The sequence below is a fragment of the Mus caroli genome, unplaced genomic scaffold, assembly GCF_978045245.1.
Source record: "Mus caroli unplaced genomic scaffold, Mus_caroli_1 scaffold_4, whole genome shotgun sequence".
In the NCBI taxonomy this organism is placed as follows: domain Eukaryota; kingdom Metazoa; phylum Chordata; class Mammalia; order Rodentia; family Muridae; genus Mus; species Mus caroli.
In genome coordinates this window covers 108,506,299-108,525,591 of record NW_028227259.1, presented here as the reverse complement: position 1 = coordinate 108,525,591, position 19,293 = coordinate 108,506,299, and the positions used below count along the sequence as shown (strand labels likewise).

Here is a 19,293-nt window from a genome sequence, read left to right as displayed (position 1 = left end):
AGCCTGGAGTGGCAGAGCTCCCCCCCCCCCCCCCCCCCCGTGAAAAGCATCCTACTCAGCAGGGTTTCACAGGAAAGCAGTAGGAATGGACTGCACCAGGCCAGCTCGCGGGGAGATTCCCTCCGGCGTCAGGATGGACTCAGGATTGTGTCATGTAATGGAAAACCTACAGTTGCTCTTTTATTGAAATAAGATAAGATTCAAACGGTACTTTTGAGGATGAGTTTGTGAGTTTGACTTTGGATGAAGATTTTTATTGAATGATCAGCGTAGGGTACTGAGTCCTCTTTTTCCTGTCCGTGGTGGTAAAACCGTATAATAATAAGATTAAAACGCAGGAAATAATAACATTGAAGACATGGTTTTGGTTTGGAGAATGGCAGCCTGTCTATGCCAAATTCTTCTTGCTTTATACAAATTCTCTGACTTCTCCTCCAGGATCCTGAGTTGACTTTAAAAGACTTATGAGAACTGCGTGAAAACCACAGTTGGCTCAAACCACGTAACTGAACTTTAGAATACTGGCTCACTATCATTGGCAGTGAAGACATTTAACCAGAAGAGTTGTGTAGTCAAACCTGTGAGATCAAGCCCAAGCTCTATTGGGGGTTTATAGGGATAAGTTGTTTTAACAACTAAATTGAGGTTTTCCAACCTCCTTTTCTCCATCCAAGGGTTATTCTAAGAAGTTTAGAACTTGTAAAACTTTGATGTAGATAATATTACTAGCATTGTAGTTTTAGTGATGAAGCACAGAGTAACTTTCTTTAGACATTTGTTAAAGTCACATAGCCAACAAAGGAAAACCATGAGTAGCATAGGCAGTTTGGGTAATTGAGGCAGTGTGCTGTACTGACACATAATGTCAGCATGAACATTACCAAGTTCTGGGGGATGCTTAGCCCACTGCCTGCTGTCTCACCTGCCATTCCTGTTCCTAACAACTGTCTGGGCATGCCCAGGTGGAGTGGGCATGCTTCTGTTCCTGCCCCATCCCCATCCCCTGATGGCTTCCTTACCATGTCTTCTATGGCTTATCTAACGAAAGCACAAAATCAGAGAGAGAAAGAGAGAGGACAGGGCTGAAGTTTAAGGTGCTCCATCAGCGCTGAGGATTTGGGTGACAAGGGACAAAATTAATAAGGAAATGGAAACAGAAAGGCAACAAGCAAGGGAAAATCAAATACAAACAGCAAGGAGAGAGGAAGGGAAAAGTGAGGTAAAAATGCTCATTTGGAGCTTTAGATGTCCTATTAAACCAATGATTGGCTCCAAAATTTTACAACTACCAGGTCACTCGGTGTTTTATGCTTCTACGCCTTGTTCAGCTTGAGTGATTCACACAGAGGAAGTGCTTCGCTTGTGCCTCATATATAACATAGACACAGAATGGCACTTTCGTTGCTATAACCTTATAAAGAATTTCATATATCCACAAAGTACCTTTCCTTTGTTTTTCTTCCTTTCAACAATGTTCCCGTCTGTGAAACTCATTAATATATAATATAAAACATTTTACATATAATGATATACACATATCATTGTCTTCTGAAAGAGCATGAGTCTAGGAAAAGAAAATTCATACAATTTTAAGACTTAGGACTCAGCTTCTTGTCCTACCAAGGAGCAAACTGAGTGGAGCTAAATATACACGTCCTCAAAGCCGAAATGAATTCAAAGAAGTAACACTCAACTCAAGTCTTAAATTTAGAACCTACAATTGACAAGAGCAAAAATAGTGAGACCCCATTCGAGCTAGAAGTCAGGAGAGAGGCATTCTGGGAAGAGGTGTCTGGGTGGTTAATGTTGGTGTTGAAAGATAGACACTTGGTTTCTCTTCTCTTGGACCTTGCCATCTTTGCTGAATTTAACACAAACTAACAAAAGTGGCCTAAACATTTTCTGTATAAAATAATTATAAAACAATCCTGGAAATCTTGTTCTGTTTCAGAAGAATAAGATGTTTTTATTTTTAAATATACTCACTCATAAGGATCAATATTCATCTTAAGGTGCAAAATGCCACTTTCTAAAACATCACTGCCACCCAACTTCTCGTATTCCTCCAAGTTATTTTTGTCTCTAGAGAGTGTGATTTTTCTCCCTGTGTTGGGCATTTTACTCAATTACAGTACTATGGAATGCCACAGATCAGCATGAAGCCAGGTATGTCAATTTCTCTAGGCCACATACCTGCTCAGCCATTACTAGCAAAGAGAGGTTATGTAAATAGAATTTGCCTTCATTTTTATATTAGAAAGAAATTTTATTACAACTTGAGATGAGGATGCTGAGACTGTAATTAAAACATAATTACAATGATACCAGCCTTTTCTTCAGGACATGGCAACATTGCTGGAGGTAGCTACAAAGCTTTGTTGTGTGACCTCCAGGGGAAAACACTGCTCATTCTTGAAACAGTGTTACTTTCAGGGGCTGCAGTTCTGCAGCTGCAAGACCATAGGGGGCAGTTTGTGGCTTGTATCCGCTGTTCTCTGTGTGGCAGACACATAGTAATCCTAGCTGACCATATTAGGGCATGTGTAATTATTTCTTTATCTTTTAAGCTTATGTCTATCTGCATTGTGTTAGTTCAGCTGTTCTTCAGTGGTTTTCTTAACTCTTATAGATCCGGCGTCATCCCGTCCGTGTCTGCTCTAGTTAACTTTTGCTATTTAACACATTATCTCAAAACTTAGTTTCAAACAGCACACTAATTTCTTTCTGGGTTATATGCACTGATGTGGTTTAACTTCCATTTCTACTTGATATCTCTCCCAGGAAAGCATAGGAGTCCGTGTGGACACTGCTTGCAAACGGATTCAGCGGAACACGCAAGATGGTGGACACTGCCTGCAAACAGATTCGGCAGAACACCCAATATGTGCCTTGTGCAGCTGCACATATATGACCTTGCTTTCTGGCAGACAAGCTGGACTTCCTATATGGCTTCTCAGAGCATTAGAACTAAGTCTGGGGTTGCAGTAAAAGAGACCACAACTCCAACTGAAGTGTCTGGATGAGGCAGGTTTACTCTTGAGCAAGAGGGTGTGCTTGGAAGAGCAAACACACAGAGCAGGATGGGCTTTGGGTTTTATTCTAACTCGGGTGGTGCCTGTGTCTTTTCTCCATTGTTAGGGTATGACGTCACAGTCAATATTACCATTCTCTCTAAACTCCACCCTACAGTTACTTGGCAACTGCCAGGTAGGTCTAGCCCACTATAAAAGGGACAGCTTGCTCCCTCCTCTCTCTTGCCTCTCTCTTGCCTCTTGCTCCCTTGCTCCCACTCTCTCTCACCATTCCCTTCCCCCCACCACGTGGTCATGGCTGGCCTCTACTTCTCTTCTTCTTCTTCTTCTTCTTCTTCTTCTTCTTCTTCTTCTTCTTCTTCTTCTTCTTCTTCTTCTTCTTCTTCTTCTTCTTCTTCTTCTTCTTCTTCTTCTTCTTCTTCCTCTTCCTCCTCCTCTTCTTCTTCTTCTTCTTCTTCTTCCTCTTCCTCTTCCTCTTCCTCTTCCTCTCCTCCTCCTCCTCTTCTTCCTCTTCCCTTTCCCCTTCCCCTCCTCCTCCTCCTCCTCCTCCTCCTTCTTCTTCTTCTTCTTCTTCCTCTTCTTCTTCTTCTTCTTCTTCTTCTTCTTCTTCTTCTTCTTCTTCTCCTTTTCTCTTTCTTTCTCTTCTCTCTCTCTCTCTCTCTCTCTCTCTCTCTCTCTCTCTCTCTCTCCTCTTTTAACTCCCCTCCCCCATTCCCTGAATAAACTCTATTCTATACTATACTCTTGTGTGGCTGGGTCCCTCAGGGGGAAGGGATGCCTTGGCATGGGCCCGATGAGGCACCACCTCTCCCCCATACCTCACCACACTGCCATAGAACATATCTTATACTTCTCTATCTTTCTATTAACACATCAGTCTTCACTTCCTTGGCTAGTTTGACAGTAATTGGTACACAGGAAATGACGGAAAGGGAAAGAAGCCATTGCCCCAAAGAGAAAAGAGTCACAGTTTCAGGCCACCAAATTCCTGAAATATAGCAATATGTGTAAACAAAGGTTTTGCTGGGTGGGAGGGGGATACAAACATTTACATAAAATCTTAAGAGGTGGAAGAGATAAAAGGATCTGAATTCCCTCCCCTAAACACAAGTTTTATGGGTTTTGATAGAAAAACATCATATTTGATATTTCTTACAAGGTCACAAAATACCCTGCACTGAAAACTCTTTAGCTAGACTCATCGTGTTCCACAAAGATTACGTTGCTATTTTGTCCTTCTCAGGAGATTCTCCTCCTCTTGTTTGAGATCCCAGGGTTTTGAGAGGAGAAAGCAGAGAGCTCCAGGCTGGTTTTGTGAATAGAGCTGTTAGGGAGTCTCACTTGGACAAAGTGGCCAACCTGAGTTGGGTGCATGACTAGGCCCCACACTGTGACTGTGGAGTGTTGGATCAAACTGTAGAAGACCTTGTGTTCTCCATAGAGTAAATCTGGGTTGTACCTGGGCAGACATGTGGAGAGAATACTCAACTGAGGCATGGTGTTAACAAAACTAAGACAGACTTGAAAAGAGCAGACGAGATAGAGGTGGCCACAGGGAAAGGGACAGAGTCCTCTTTCAGAAGCAAATACCAGGTCTATAGACCTGTTAATATTCTCAGGTCATCAACTCACAAACAGCCTGCCTGCCTTTCCCCAAGTCTCAGTTGAGCAAACGTCTTGCAACTTTATCTCCTTGATACCCAACTGCAGCCTTCTGTGCAGGTTCACCTGCTCAGCTATGATTAGAGCTAGCTCCTCAATAGCAGAAAGTCTGACCCTCTGCCACCTATCACCTCTGGTTTACTATCATCTTGAAATGTTAGGAACACTGGGAACTAACATTTTGCTGCTCCTGTGTGTTGCCTGTCTCTCTGCTTGTGGAATCAATATAAATAGAGAATGTCAATCAAATAGCATCAAGGGCCTGTTACAAACTATCTTGCTGCTTAGAAACCACCTGACACCCAACAGGCTCTAAGAGTGTTGTCCTGGAAGTCTACATTTTGGCAGGAATGGAAAGTGATGAAATTCACTTAATTATATGATTTACCAAAAACTACCTGGGTTATTTTGGAAAGCATGATGAGTAAGCTGATTTGGCTTCCTGGTAGCTTAAAAATGTAAAACAAGCAAATGAAAATACTGTGTAACTGAGGCCTGAGGGGTCAGTGGGAGGACTGAGGGATCAGTGCAAGGATTGAGTGGTCAAATGGAGGACTGAAGGGTCAGTGTGAGGACTGAAGGATCAGTGGGAAGGTTGAGGGTGTCAGTGGGAAGGTTTAGGGTGTCAGTGGGAGGACTGAGGGGTCAGTGGGAGGACTGAGGGGTCAGTGAGAGGACTGATGGGTCAGTGGGAGGATTAAGATCAGTGAGAAGATTGAGGGATTAAAGAGCAGACTAGAGATCAGTGGGAGGATTGAGGATATTAGTGGGAGGACTGGGAGATCTGTGGGAGGACTGAGGGATCAGCAGGAGAACTGATGGATCAGTAAGAAGATAGAGATATCAATGAGAGGACTGAGATATCAGTGGGCGAACTGAGAGGTCAGTGGGAGGACTGAGGGGTCAGAGGGCAAGGTGGCAGGTATTGTGAGGGTGCTTATCAACTAGTCTTCCAACTTCTCTATTGAGGTCCATGAGCAGGTGATGATGTAACTGATGGCACCCAAACTGAAATCACCGACAAGGCTCTACATTTTCCTGTGCTGGATATCTAAACGCTGACTATGTGGGTTCACACTAAATTTTATAGAGAATAAATGAAAGGATGTGTGACTTCTTGTCAGCGAGCATCTTCCCACTACCTATATGCTAATTTGAATTTTGCTTTTAGGTTTACATTAAGGAGTCAGTTCTTGTCAAGACGTTGTAGACTAAGTGTGTGTTAGTGTTTGTGTGTGTATGTTTTTATGTGTGTATAGTTTGTATAAGTGTACTTTGTGTGTGTGTGTTTGCATGTGTGTATGTGTGTGTGCACTTTGTGTAATTTGCATATGTGTAGTGTGTGTGTTTACATGTGTAGATGTGTGTGGGCAGTTTGTGTATGTGTGGTTTGTGGGTGTTTGAATTTGTGTGTGTTTGTATGTATGTAGTTTGTGTTTTTGCATTTGTATGTGTTTGTGGTTTGTCTGTTACATATGTGTGTGGTTTGTTTGTGTGCATTTATGTTTGCATGTGTATGTGTGTGTAGTGTGTGTGTTTGCATGTGTGTAAGAGTTTAATTACCCTGCCCCTTTTAAAATCAAATTATGTAGGGATAAGCTTACCAGAAGAACACAGGACACTCAGTCACAGTTGAATATTAGATAAAGAATAAGTCATTTATTTAGCATAAGTTTGTTCCAGATGTTTCACAGAGACAAATCATTCATGGGGGGAGGGGTTGTATTAAAAGCCACTCATTGTTTATCTGGAATTCAAACTGAAGTGGGCATCTTACAACATGTGCTCATGCTGGTTAAATCTGCCAACTTTAAGGGGAGACATTTACTCCCTCCTGTATACAGCGACTGTGCCCTCCTTAGTCAAACCTTAGCCATTCAGATGTATGAAAGAAAGAATCTTCCAGATCCTCTGAGTTTAAAACCCTGATGGAAATAAGTGTTGCTTTTTAGCTGAATTGTTCCCCGCTCCTTAAACCCACACTCATTCTAAATCTCTTTCTTCTTAATTATAACACACGTGAAAGATTGCATATTTATTTGTGATAAAAATGCATGTGCACAGGTTACATAAAATACATGAGGATGAAAATTAAACCTAATACAGTATTAGATAGGGGGTGTGATAAAGGAACGTCACACATCATATATAGTGTTGTTAATAAATCTCTCGTTAGGAGCCTTCTTATACAGGGTATGTTTGGGCAATAGCACAAACACTATAGAGCTATAATCCCAAAGCAACCAATCTAGTCCCAGCTCATAGATCTGTGTGCTGCTTGATCAATAGCCCTGATTTACTAAGACTCTTCAATGACACACCTGGGAAAATTTTAAAAAGAGAGAGAGAAGAAGAAGCCCTCTACAAACAAAAGCATTTGCGGAAATCACTCTGGGGCTGTAGCACCATTCCACACTATAAAATGCACATCTGTTATATTGCACCTTCCTGAGTTGAATTTTGAAAATGGTAGCCAGATGAGAAGACAGAATGGGGGATTCAAACGGGGAAATCCGCCCCCCCCCCCGGGGAGGGGCCTTCACTGATGGTAGTAATAATTCTGGCCCTCGTAGCCTTCATAGCCATGCCCCTTGTAGTAGCTGTATTCGTCCTCATAAGCTCGGTAAGTGTCGCCGCGAGGCTCCCCGTTCTCGTTGTCATAGACTTCATACTCATTGTTGTACTCGTTGCCTGTTTGTTCGTATTCTCCCCCATACTCAACGGTGCTGCTCTTTCTGATCGGTGGTGAGGTGGTCCCATAGGCTTCGGGCGGTGGGGTCGTCTGCTGAAACCCATTCGGAAGGACAGCTGTCTGGGTGCCAACACTGGTCAGTTCCCTGCCCCCTGTGGCTCCTTCTGCATCTGCTTCAGTGACGCTTGCCTCCTCTGCTTCGGCTTCTTCCCCGTTGTCGCCTCCGCTGCTGCCATTCCCGCCGTCCACCTCCGTGGAGTTGGTGCTGGTGCCGTTGACCGCCAGCTCCTTTTCATCCACTTCTGCTTCTTCGTTCTCATTTTCTTCCTCTTCCTCTTCTTCTTCCTCGTCACTTTCCTTCACTTTTGGAGCCCTGCTTTCTGCATCTCCAGCCTGGAAAGGAATGTTTGAATCTAGTTAAGAAAAAACTCGGAACTTTTGTGCTGATGGTCTTGTTACGAAGGCTGTTTTGAGTTGTACATACTTTAATTTGTGAAGGAATTTGTGATGACTTAAAAAAATTCAGAATAGATACCTTTGGGATGCGTTCCAATGGGTTGGGGGTGTACGTGATAATCCTGCCCTGTGGGCCGTGCTTCCCAGGCTCTACCCACTTTCTCTGCCTTAGAAGGGGCACATTCGATGTGGGGTGATACTTCTCTGGCCCTTTTATGCATTATATTGTTGTCCATTTTAGCCCTGCTGCTGTCTTCTGTTATTACGCAAATTGTCAACAGCTTGGGATGGAAATATACAGAATATCATCCCTCATTTGTAATCAGGGAAAGTGTATCTATTCTTGCTTCTTTACTGACATTCATATATATATATATATATATATATATATATATATATATATGTATGTATAGTATTAAATACTATGTGGATAATGTGGGGGCAATGTGGACATCAGCAGAAAGATGAAAGTGGAATCCGTGTTTGGGGCTCATTACCTTCTTGGGCAGTTGTAGTGCCGCTAACTCAAAAGTCTGTGCTTGGGGTGTGGTCTCTGCTCCGTAGCTAGCTGTTACACCCGAGAGTGTGGAAAGTGTGGCATTCTCTGCCTCGGCCTCCTGGTCTTCATTCCCCTCAGAATCTTCATTGTTTTCCTCTTCGTTTGAAGTCTCCTGGTGAAAATATCCAGAGTTCAAATTTTACTACAGCTGCAATTCCTAATTGGCACTGCTCTCGGCTGGCTCAACTGCTTCCCACGTGCCACATTCCTTCTTATTTCTAAGAACTAAACTTTATTCGATCCCATTTATCAGCCAGTGGGGTGCTTCAGGTTTTCATTTCCTCAAATCAACAGTATTTGTTCTGTAGATCGTTGCTAAACAGTGTTTCAAGTATACACAGGATTGTATAGTGCTATTACATGGACATGATTAAAAATCATGTCAAGCAAATGTACATTTTAATATTTAACGTTTTACATTTTTATTTATATAATATATATTTATATTTTTATATTTTAGCTGTGAGATATTAGTTTGAGAATCGAGCTAATCTAGTAGAATAACTAATCCCTACTAGTGAGAGTCTGGATTTTGTTTGTTTAAACTTATATATGTGTAAATGAGTGCTTGCACAGTTGAGTTTACTTGGAAGCTATTTTTGGGAGATTGTGATATTAGGATAATGTTGAGATTTCAGGAAAACAAACTGAAACTGAGCTTGGTCTGACTTATGAAAACAAGTTGTCTAAAGCAGGATTTTTCTTGTTAAATTTGTGAATGATCTAGATTTGTTGAAGGATCTGGTATAACCAAAGTCCATCTTACCAGGCTGGGTGTGCCCAATGTCTCATGAGTGCTATACTATTATGCTTTTTTTTTTAAAGATTCATTCAAACCGATTAAATTTTTTAGAGGTGCAAGGAGAAATTACTAGGATCATTGGAAAGATTCTGAGACTGAGAGGCCCTGCTGGTTGGTACTTCTACCCTTGTTTCATTGATGAAAGACTGAACTGACACTGTAACTTGTACGATGTCACAAGGAGTGACAATTCATGGTACCGCATTGGTGGCAGGGTCAAGACTGAACAGTGGCCAATCTCCCAATGTTTGCAGTTCCTCCTTCAGGATCTTTGATTGACCCAGAAATTTAATTGAAGAAGAATGTTCTTGTGCAACACACTAAAAAGGGAAGGGGGCCAATGGGTGCGCCATCTTAGGCTTCGGATGCCTTATGAGATAGGAAAGTTATACACACATTTTCAGCGTTATTAATCCTATGATGGAGGAAATAAGCAAGCACTGACAAGAACTGTGGGGTGGTAGCTTGGTATGCCAAGCGTGGGACATTGCTTGACTGCTCCTACTTCAGAAAGCCTATTGGTTGCATTTACTAGAGTTGAACATATGTACATCTTTGACTCAGAAACTACAACGTTTAAGAAAAATAGCCTCCTAAAATCAACGTGTAGAGTCACTCGAAGAAGTCCTAGAAGGCTCCCAGCAGTATGTTTGTGGCTAACCTATCAAATCGCCCATTTTCAGGTATCATACATTCCAACATTGATACAGTGCAGTGCCTGCAGGAAGCCCGAGTACTCAGTAAGGACTGTGCGATAATATGGATGGATCTGAAGGTCAGAGCAACCAAAGCCTCTCACAAAAGAATGTACACTGCATCATCCTATATATATATATATATATATATATATATATATATATATAGATTATGCAAATGTATAGTATTATTAGGTATTGTATATAAAAAATAAAAAGCAGAAGCCTTGTATAAGTCAAACTTACTGTAGTTCATAGCGGGAGTTGACTAATGCAATATTAGACCAGTGCCACTTCTTATATTAGTGATGATTTTACATGTATGTTCAGTTTATGAAATTCCAGTGAGCTGATGATGTTTTCATGTACGTAGCTATACAAAATTAAGCAAGTCTTATATACTTTAAGGTGTGTGTGTGTTGTGGGGAGCGGGTTATCATCAAATAGAAAATCCCCCCAAGTATGAATACAATTCCAGGGTCTATAGACCTAACTGAAAGTATAAATTAAATCTTAAAGAAGAAATGAAGATGCAAGCATGTCAGGAATTGTGCTGACTCCCAAATTCACTTTTCTATGATTACTGAGAGTGGATGATCTTTGGAGCAAATCTTCCTTTGACATTTCAAAATCAAATAATCAAGTATTTCCTGGGTGGGCACCATGTGTGCATCAGAACAGTTGCAGAAGTGGGCCCAGAACAGTCATTTCCTTAAACAGAGTTTAACATGGAGGTCTCCGATCTTAGGGGATGTGAAAGGAAGGAATGGGAGGAGCTGCATACACAGAGATGGCTGGCAACATCGTGGGTGTGCATAACCGTGTCAGAGGCTTGATCCTTCTCTATGCACCACCACTCCCACCACAGCAAGCCAAGAGCTGCTGCCAGAGATACAGGGTGCAACTGGGATATACAAGGGCCAAGTCACAATCGCTGCACATGAAACAGCTATAGGGAATTGGACGGCTCCTCCTTAGTTTGGGGTACAATTGAACTGCGGCAAGATTGTGAAGGCTGTAGTAATGCACACATGTTTTCTGGGCCAGGCTTGGCATTATTTTAAGGCCTTCTGTCAAGTTGTCAGTGTAATTGTAGCACAGGAAATGATACCAGAAGCAAGAACCTAATCCTTTGTCACCTTTCAAGTTACCACACCCTTTGCTTTCAGGGTAGCTGACAAGGATGTTCCGTTTTGGCTGCCATTTTCTATTCATAAATAATACCACCTAGGGATACCTGGATTTAGAAGGTTCCCATGCCAGAGTAGCTATAATTGATTACCCAGAAAAAATATATCCTAATTGGTTTGTTTCCTTAGGCAAAGGTGTCTGCTATAAACATAATAGCTTGATTTACAAGCTGTGTAAGGATTTTAGCCATGATTATATTACTGCTTAGGAAGATGTTTATATGTCTTGAGTATTTTGGTTTCTGCAATCTAATTATTAGACAAAATCCTATTAAACTACTGTTAAAGAGGCCAACTGTATTCTGTAGATTAAATGGGGCAGCACTGTAGCGGTTTTACCTGGTCTCACATGCAGACCACTGAGGGAGGAAGGTGAGTCACACCAAGCCCAGGATTGCTACTTCTTGCCGCCAACACGGGCACCAAATAGGAATAAACTTTGTTTTGCTTTTTAATGGATTGTGCATTTCCCTTAAATTGCAGACACCTTTGTTTTTCTGAACCATGTCTAGGTAGCTTTAACCTCAAATTACAATGATGTTTGAAGCAGGTTATTTTAGTTGTTTCTAATTTAAATAATACTCCACCTGTCCAAAATAGCAAGTTCTCAGGAGCTGGAAAGGTGGCAGTGGTTATTTGCTGAGTCTAGAATTCATGGAATAGTTTCCCATCCGTTCCCTGTGCTGCCTGGCTTGTTACAGAAGAAATAAAAAATGTCTTACCTCTTCCTCCCCCTCCTCCTCAGAACTATCGTCGTCTCCATTTTCTTCGGAAGAGTCACTGCCTCCCTAAAATATACATACAGTGTGTGCATGTATATAGACACATATGATGCATAAACATATACTCCACAACAATGAACACTTCCTGCTAATTAAAGTGTAGCACACAGGTACTTACTTTCACTTGGTGTTATTGGCTCGATTGATTTGCTAACTACACAGGGGTTTCCAGCTAAAGTGAGAAGAGGTATATTCGCACATCTACAGAGCGAGGGAACAGAAACAGCTGTCTTATGAAGCTCACTGTATGATGGGGATGCTCACTTTCAACCTTCTAAACACAGGTAACATGTTAAAATATTACACTCCATGTAAAAGCCAGAATAACGAATCACAAAACTGCTTAATTTGGAAGGAATCCAGGAACTGCTGAGTGAATCTCTCCAGGAAGGAACCGCTCAAATAAGTGTGACTTCCCAAACCATTTCTAAATAGATTTCATAGTCTTATTCCCTCACAAAATATAGACGATTTGTGATTTAGCTTATTATAAAAAGAAAATTGTTATTTGATAATTCTCTTAAGTACTGCTATCTGAATTGTACTTTGTTTTAAAGAAATTAAATTTGTGCTCTTAGCTTCTAAATTTAATTAAAATTAATTTAAAAATAATTGATATTTATACAGTTAAATTAGATGAAAGTTTTTTTTTAAAACAAAAAAGCTCTTACAATTACAATAAATGAAACCAAAGATTCTACCTATAAAGCATGGCACTGAGCTTTGCTGGGGTCTTATTGTTGGCGCTTTTATATTTTTTGTTATAATCTTGCAGTGCTGTGACTCAAACTCAGGGTAAATGTTCTATACATTAGACTTATCCTAATTCTGAGATTTTAAAAATTAAATTTAAGTCTAAACATGCATCGACACTTCTAAGACACGAAAGGAACTGTTTGGTCTTTCTAGCAGAGATAACCCAAATTGAGTCTCCCTTCTTACTCTGCTCTTAGCCCCAGTGACCTTAGGAATTAAATCCATACCTAGATCAGAGTCTGGTATTTCCTGCCTATCAATCTTAGCTTAGATTCTGATGATCTGATAGGCATCCTGCCCTTGGAGAACATTACTTAGAAGGACCTCGATCATCTGGGTTAGGAATAGGCTGTAGAAAGGATTCATGCTGCTCGCTGGTCCCTGCTGGCCTCTTTCTTCAGGTGGCCATGTCACCCAGCCAAGGAAAGGGAGCGAGTGTTGTCTGAGGCCAATAATAACTTTGGGTGGAAAAAGAATCATTAGGCCCTCCCTGCACTGCCATGACCTGGTAGTTGTGCTGTTCCACACCTAGTGGGGTATAAAACAAGCCATTATATTCGAACTATTTCCATTTATTGAATCAAATATAGAGGGCCATATATTTATATAACCAGAGCTGTTTTTCTCAGCTGGGAGTGTGTTGGGTATTTTTCATGGTTCCTTTCCTCTAATTCCTTCCCCAACTCAACCAGCATCGACTATTGCTGTGTGCTGGGAACCATTTAGAAGCTATATGGAATGCCTTAGGGTTTGTGTTTTACTTTGTTATGGATTTGAATCACTTTCCTTCCTTTTACTTATCAATTTATCAGTCTTGCTGATTCCTTCAGAGTCTTCAGTGAATTTATATAGAGACATGGAAGATGATAGATAGATGATAGATAGATAGATAGATAGATAGATAGATAGATTGACAGACAGACAGAAGACAGATGGGCAGATGCCTTAATGGAAGACAATTCTGAAAACCAATTTTGGTATGCTTCCTGAATATGATAAAAGATATAAATGGAACCTTGTCCTCTATAAGTTAGAACAGTAATCAAATATCATCTTAATCATAAAATGTAGTTTTTCATTAAAACAGCTTAGGATACTAAATTAAGATGATTTATAGTTTTGTCTCTATAGGTCAGCACAGAAACAATCTATAGTAGACTTGCTGCTGGTGGCCTCGCCACCCATCTGATGCATTACATGCAGGTTGATATTCACAGTACGTCCATAAGCAGACTTACTCACTGAAACATGAATCTCAAAGCCAATAAAATGTAATGCAAGAATCCAGGATGACAGCTTTGGACAATAGACACCGACACAAGTTAGGAGAAGTGAGACTTTGTAAAACAGGAGCTTGTCACAAATATCTCAGAAGTTGTATTAGAAGGTGTTCTATTGCCTATTTTAAAGCAACTATCTCACAAGTTCTGCTTAACGTAATCAAGCCTCTATGTATATAATTTGCCACAAAAGTATAGTTGATTTCTATGAACTTTGAGTCTATCAGTGACAAGTAGTTGCCATTTTACCTTATGAGTACACTGTGGACACAGAGCTATGTTAAAAAAAAAAAAAAAAAAAAAAGAACCCAGGAGGGAATGGTTGTATCTAAATATTAGCTATTCCATGAAAGGTGGTCAGCTACATAAGAACTAGAATTTACATCATTTCTGTTTTAGAAAGGGAACAAGGTTCCAAATGGGCCCAGTTTATTTCTGGGCCTGAGGTGAACCAAAGAATGGTAGACAATTCTGAAAACCCACAACTCTTGTATCATTCATGCTCATATTTCTGTGGCCACACAAGTTCCCTGTCATTATAATGGTGCTAGAAATACTCCAGGATTATGATTTCCTATCATTGCATGAGCTAGAGAGGGGTTCGCCTGACACATGGTGAGATCCGGAGCCAAGCACTGCACTGGGGCAGAGTTCGCAGCAGTCTGATGCTCTCTGTGCCTTGGAAGTCCTGGGTCAAACGCTACATAATTGGTGCTCCGGACCCAAACTGTACAATGACAAAAATAGTGTCACTCTAGCTTGCTGTGAATTTAGAATCAATACCACACCCTCCAGTATTCAAAGGTCTCTTTCACAAATAGCCCAGCAAAAATGGAATGTCTCATTTTTAACTTTAGTTATTTTGCCTTCTAGTTTACAAATTGTGGGGATGTTTTTTGCTCCCAGGCTTCCAACATCTCACAAGTCTCTCTGTTGCCTCTGAGGTGCTTGGGCCAGACTTCATCATAATTGTGCTCCATGTGATACCTACAGCTCTGCCACCCACAGGGTCCTGGAGATGATCATCGCTGACACTGAGGGACTAAGGCCACTGCTGTCTGAAGACCCTGTACATGTAGCTTGTCCCGTGTTCAGAAGATGCTGAAATGTCAGGTGTGAACAGCTGGCTGACAGCACTGAATCAACCATCATGACAATGAGTGGTCTTATCACTGGCTCTACTGTCAGTCACTGATAAATGGTTCACTTTTATCAACAGAATAGCTGAGCACTTGAACTCTCCACGCCAAGGTACTCATTTCTACTGCCACAGTTTCTACTGTTCCAACGCTTTAACTCCCTGTGCTGTCTCTCTTGTGTTGAAAGAAAACTTAGGATTTTTTTTTAAAGAGTAAATTTGGGCTCTCGTAGCAAGAAGTCTCTCTGGATGAACGGTGTTGAGAGCGAATCCAGATGTTTGAGTGTTAAATTTGATCCCTGTGATAGAAGCTTAACAAGTGGAAAGGAGAATCAAGTTTCGCACTCACCTGGACTGGAAACCGTTTCAGAGGAGGATAAAAGTAGGCATGTTTATAAAGAAAGTAGCGTGGCCGGTACTTAAAGACCTGTACAAACAAAAGAATGGTACCGCTATGTTCAGTGTACAGTTATACTGGAATAAGCATAGGCCAGAGAAATGGTCTGAAATCAGTTACCCCGTTTTCTTCAGAATCCTCTGCTTTGATTCTTCGATGGAAATTTTTCATCTGTTCGAAACAACATTTTACTGTTACACACCCTGTTTGCAAACAATTGTATAACTACTGAAAATACAAGGCTTCTCCACAATCAACTTACCGAGAAAGCACAGGCCATTCCCAAAATGCTGAGCAAAATTAAAGCAGTCTTCATTTTGCAATTTCTTCTGCAATTGAAGAAGGGATATAGTTAGTTGATATTAAAGCACAGTGCATGGCTCGTTTGTCCATAAATGATTCAGCTGATCTTAATTGGTCTAATTCTCTTTTGAGAGGTGTGAGTACATGTGGAGGCTGGTGTTTGACCCCTAGTCCTGAAAAGCTCTGTCTATCTTCAATGTCCTTCTGGTTATTCTGTAGATGTGTCTGAATAGTACCGAGCTCCATACTTGTCTTTCTGTGGTTTGTCGGTCAAGGACATCGAATCCCTGCATCTGGATCTAAAGTCTCAGGGTGCTTCACATGGGGGGTGCTTGAACCCCAAATAGCACTAACAAGGGGGCATCAGCAACACCAGACAACTTGTCAGTGCAGCTGTGAGCCCTGTACGGTTGCGAATAGTTAAAAAACCAAGCAAAGCTCAAATGTGTTGAAATGGTTCATTTACACAGCGGACTACAAGAAGTTTCCAACTTCTGTGCGTGGATTTCTGAACTGAAAGTTCATTCTTAAAATAGGCAGTGGGAGCCGTTTTTCCTATGAGTACCTTTGAATACTTCACAGTTGGCTTGGGGCCTGCAAGAGAGGGGGAAAGATGGGAAAACAAGGGAGGGGATAATGAGAGGGAGGAAGGGAGGGATAGAGGAAAGGAAGAGAGAGGAGAGAGTTGGAGGAAGAGAGAGGAGGGAGGGAAGGAGAGAGAGGTGGGGGAAGAGTGGAGGGGAAGGGAGAGATGGCAGTAAGAAGGGAGAAGGAAAAGGGAAGACAGGAGAAAGGAGGAGAGAGGGAAACGCCTCACAATGTATGAAATACTACTCTCATGGTCTGAGGTTGAGCTCTTCGGAGTCTCATCTGGAGGTATCAGACAAATCTCCATTTAAGTTTTTTATCTATTAGCGTGGAACATTGTGATCTGTACAGATGCCCTAGCTTAAAACTGTCAGTGGGTGGTTAATCCTGGGTGATCCTGGGCTACAGCAACAACTCCCCACTTCCAAACAGCCCCATCACGAATAGAAGCAGACAGTGAATGCTACCCTAAAATTCTATTATAAAACTTGATCCTCTAGAAGTTGAGCAAACTTAACTGGAACCTGACAGCTCCCACACAGCTAATGGGGGGATTACTTCATACATGGAGACAGTTCACTGATGTAATGGGGATGGCAATTTCTCTGTATAAAGCCCATGTCAGGCACTGTACTCTGTGGGGGATTTTGTTTTTTAATTTTACCTCTTCACCAGCATTGACTACATCTACCCTGAGTATTAGATACTAAAATAACAACCATGCAGAGTAAGGTATGAGGCACACTTGATGTGGGAATTTTTATTTGATATGTATACACTTCTTCACAGTCCTCTCCAACTTGTGTGTTGGAATATTTACTTGTGTGCAAACAAAAAAGAGAAAGGAGAAATGAAGAGAGTAGGGGAGAAAGACAGAGATACAGAGAGAGAGACAGAGAGACAGAGGGACAGAGATAGATATACAAAGAAAGGCAGAGACAGAGAGAGAAATAGAAAGAGAGAGAGAAAGAGAGGAAGAAAGAGTAAAGTTTAACAAATTTAGAGGAGCACAGAGGTTTAGTCCATGAAGATGGACCACCCATTTAAGGAGACTGATATTCCTGGTTCTAAACCTAGGAGGTAGATGCAGGAGCATCCAGAGTTCAAGGACATCCTTGGCTACATAATAATTTAAAGCACACATGAGCTATATGAGTTTCTGTACCAAAAAATAAAACAAAAACAATAGCAATGAAGAAGGAGGAGGAAAAAAAGAGGAGGAGGAGAAAGGAAGAAGAGGAGGAAGAGGAGGAGTGGAAAGAATAGAAAAGGAGGAAGAAGAAGAGAAGGGGGAGGAAGAAGAGGAGGAGAAGGAATAGAAAAGGAGGAGGAGGAAGAGGAGGAGGAAGAGGAAGAGAAGGAAGAGAAAAGGAGGGGGAAGAGGAGAAGGAAGAACAGGGAGAATGTTGTTTTATAGCTTCATAAGAATGTGATATAAGATTGAAAGAATTAGAAACTTAAATGTACAGAACTGTAGACAGAGCTATGATAATAAAATTTTCTCACAAGAAGTCATGACCTAACCAGAATGAAATCATGACCTGCATGGTCATATTCTACACATAAAGACAACAAGTGATCTATGAGAGCCTCAGATGGCCGCCATGATAACCTCTTCTTGTTTACATTTTGATCCCTCAAACATCAGAGACTTCTGTGGTGGCCACTGCTGACTCAAACACTTGTAATGGGTCACATGAAGCAATTAAATACATATGAGCTAGCAAAATCATCAACTTCTGTAGCAGTATACATTTCCATATTGATTTCAGAGCTATAGAATATGAACACTTTGAAATTTAACACGGAACATATTGAAAAGATATTGCGTATTATTGATGCACAGATGAGGTATGATTTATGGCAAATGCATATCTCCAAGCAATTTACAGACATAAATAGCACTGCAGTTAGGTTACCTTGAATACATCGGCATGAAAAACAAAAACAAACAAGAAAAAAAAAACAAAAAAACAAACCAAAAAAACCTCCAAGAACCCCAAAACAAAACAAAACAAACAAACAAACAAAAAAAATCCAGATGGCCATGATATGCAGAATAGAGAGTAAGATGCATCATTTTCTAGTTCATGTTACCAATCTGAGCATATTAGCTGCATGCTTCTGTTAACCAGCCTGGTCTTTGGAAAGAACCTAAACTCAGAGGTCCTATTTCATAGCAAGCAAAAGTTCAACTAGAGCCATTGTGCAGTAAGATCCATGCTTCAGCTACAAATTCCAAGCCAAAGCCACACAGGAAGCCTGAGGTGCCTGGCTGTGAGGTCCTTGCCCATTACCTTAACCTTCCTTTCGGCAGTCCTGGCTCAAGTGAGTGGCACGGATTTTTCTCCCGGCTGTCACTCACTCATTCACTTGCTCTTGCTGACTATAAACCCTTCTCCGCCTCTCAACAGCCAATCACAGCCATGGCCAGCGCAACGTCAGGCTGTGGGTTCTCACCAGAGAATCCCAAACTTCAACACATTTTCAAGATTCAGCCTCAGTTGAATAAACATGAAAGGTGGGCCTTCTGCCAAGAGGCTTGCATTGTGGGATTTAATTGAAGGGTGAGGAGAAGATGGTAGTTAGAGTTCTGAATATATATAATAATATACTGCATTTCAAATAAAATAAATAGCAAAAGACTTAAGCATTTAAACTTTCACAATGATACAGGTTTTCACTGTGTTGAAAGAAAGGAAAGCTGGCTTCTATTTCACACAGCACTGCATGGGTCTAAAAGCACTGAATTAGGAAATGAGTTGATGCCAAGAGATATTTTAATATTGATTCCTTTATATTTCTCCCTGAAACATATTTCAGAGGCTTGTAAGTCAAAATTGATATTATTAAGCCAATCAGATTGCTTAAGCTTTGCTAAAGCACAGTGCTGACTGTGAACGTTACAGTGTTTGAGGCTGATGTAACCTTTCATAGAACAAGTCCTTGGCATTATCCCCT

General features: G+C 41.1%; 1 protein-coding gene across 1 annotated transcript; it reads right to left on the bottom strand.

The window, feature by feature from the left end:
• Positions 1–6,331: 6,331 nt before the first annotated feature.
• Ibsp (integrin binding sialoprotein) lies at positions 6,332–18,735 on the bottom strand. Its single transcript, XM_021163782.2, has 7 exons — positions 18,630–18,735; positions 15,704–15,770; positions 15,562–15,612; positions 15,394–15,471; positions 11,811–11,876; positions 8,340–8,513; positions 6,332–7,779 (listed from the first exon to the last, which is right to left on the bottom strand). Exons 2-7 carry the CDS (start codon positions 15,755–15,757, stop codon positions 7,234–7,236), a joined length of 969 nt encoding a protein of 322 aa, XP_021019441.1. The 5' UTR covers positions 15,758–15,770; positions 18,630–18,735; the 3' UTR covers positions 6,332–7,233.
• Between the last annotated feature and the right edge of the window lie 558 nt (positions 18,736–19,293).